The sequence below is a fragment of the Nannochloropsis gaditana genome (assembly GCF_000240725.1).
Source record: "Nannochloropsis gaditana CCMP526 unplaced genomic scaffold scaffold059, whole genome shotgun sequence".
NCBI classification, from domain to species: Eukaryota; class Eustigmatophyceae; order Eustigmatales; family Monodopsidaceae; genus Microchloropsis; species Microchloropsis gaditana.
In genome coordinates this window covers 29,163-30,742 of record NW_005803894.1, presented here as the reverse complement: position 1 = coordinate 30,742, position 1,580 = coordinate 29,163, and the positions used below count along the sequence as shown (strand labels likewise).

At 47.6% G+C, this 1,580-nt stretch overlaps 1 protein-coding gene across 1 annotated transcript; it reads right to left on the bottom strand.

Annotated features, from left to right (window-relative positions):
- NGA_0317800 (uncharacterized protein) lies at positions 1-537 on the bottom strand. The gene is made up of 2 exons (XM_005855990.1): positions 340-537; positions 1-97 (listed from the first exon to the last, which is right to left on the bottom strand). Exon 1 carries the CDS (start codon positions 497-499, stop codon positions 407-409), a length of 93 nt encoding a protein of 30 aa, XP_005856052.1. The 5' UTR covers positions 500-537; the 3' UTR covers positions 1-97; positions 340-406.
- Positions 538-1,580: the final 1,043 nt, after the last annotated feature.

The following is a 1,580-nucleotide window of genomic DNA, read 5'->3' as shown; positions in this document are numbered from 1 at the left end:
GCGCAGGTAGGGATCCTGAGCAGCATCGCGACTTTCCTTGTCCCCCTCGAGCGACATTTCGACGGTGAAAGCCATGTTGTCCTGCCCGGCGCACAACCTATGAGGGCATGTGGGAGGGGAATAAATTGGATAGGCCGTCACGAATATCCAGCAATCACCCCAGGGCTTTCGTCTTTGTGCATGTGTCATCCCTCCCTGCCATCAACCTCTTCTATTCGACATGTGCCGCACTGCTCTCTTCATTTTCACGCAAATTGTCGTGAGGGTTACGATCGTTTTACTCTGTCCAATACGTGTGGAGGGACGCTCGTCGCCCTCCCCTCACTCGATGGGCCTTACCAGACGTCTCCAAAGACCACGTCCTCAAGTTCGATCTTCTCCCCAGTCCCCTTGTTTATAATCCCTATCACAAAGGCCGTCTTCCCTCCGGGCACTGGTGGCAGAAATGCTTTCCACTGCCCGTAAGGGTCTGTGGCTGTTGTTGCACTCTCATTTCCATTCCTTGGAAGTAGATCTATTAAGGACCGAGCCCTAAGATCAAAAGTCTCGTCGGCAGGAGGAGAAAGCGTGATGGCAATGACATCACCGGAAGATGCCCGTCCAAAAATTGTTGCTCGGCATGGTGCTTGCTGCAAGACCATGTGGGAGCCCAAAGTGTTGGAAATTTGAAGCAACGAGTCCGACAGGGAGAAATAGCCCAAGAGGGAGAGGAGGCAGCAGGCAAGATGGGAAGAGGATGGGTAGTATCTCGGCCCTAAAAATCCCATAGACGTGCTGATAGAGCCTTGCTGCACCAAACCCTTAATTTCCAACCATCTACAACCTTTTATACACCTATAAATAGGTAAAAATGTGTACATGTGAGCAATTGAAGGCAGTACAAGCCTTGGGAATTTTCGGGAGCCCCTTGGTTGAAGGCGACGATAAGGGTTTCGTCATCGCAATGTGATGGAAAAGGACCCCACTCCCCCAGTCCTTTGGATTATGTATTATGCACCCTAACGCAAAAGACACAGTCGTTCGTGGAAGTTGCTTTGATTTTGGATAGCTAGTGGAAAGGATTAAAATTTATGGGGTCCAGGTACGCAGCCACTAACTATTTAACTCTACTTCAATGCAATAAATTCCAATCAGGAAAAGAGTCTGAGGGCCGTGCCTCTCTGATCACAACTACTTTAATACCTTCCATTTCCATCATTTTCGATGCTGGTCAAGCAGTAGGTTACAAGGAGAGCGATTACAATTGTAAAACTTTTCCATGGCCGAACAGAAAGTCATCTTTCAAGTCCTTACCATTCCAAAACTTTTCCCCGTTTCCCTGTTCGTACATGTAAACACGTCACGAGAAGTGTAAAACGATGTCCACGAATGATGAAAGGTCATCCATTCCATTTCAGTGTACAACCGAGGTTGTATGAACTCACCATCATTTATTCGTAAATGATAACGAACACAACAACGAATTTCACTGTTCGCTTATCTTTCCCAGAAGACCAAAGGAGATACGGCACCGTATGGGACAAGGGTTCTTTAGCCGCATATGCCAATGGGGAGATGCGAGTTGATTTTTCGAACTTTTA

Bases quoted from the DNA above. Each gene is read 5' to 3' on its own strand.
- NGA_0317800 (XM_005855990.1), bottom strand. From the start codon at position 499: ATGGAAATGAGAGTGCAACAACAGCCACAGACCCTTACGGGCAGTGGA.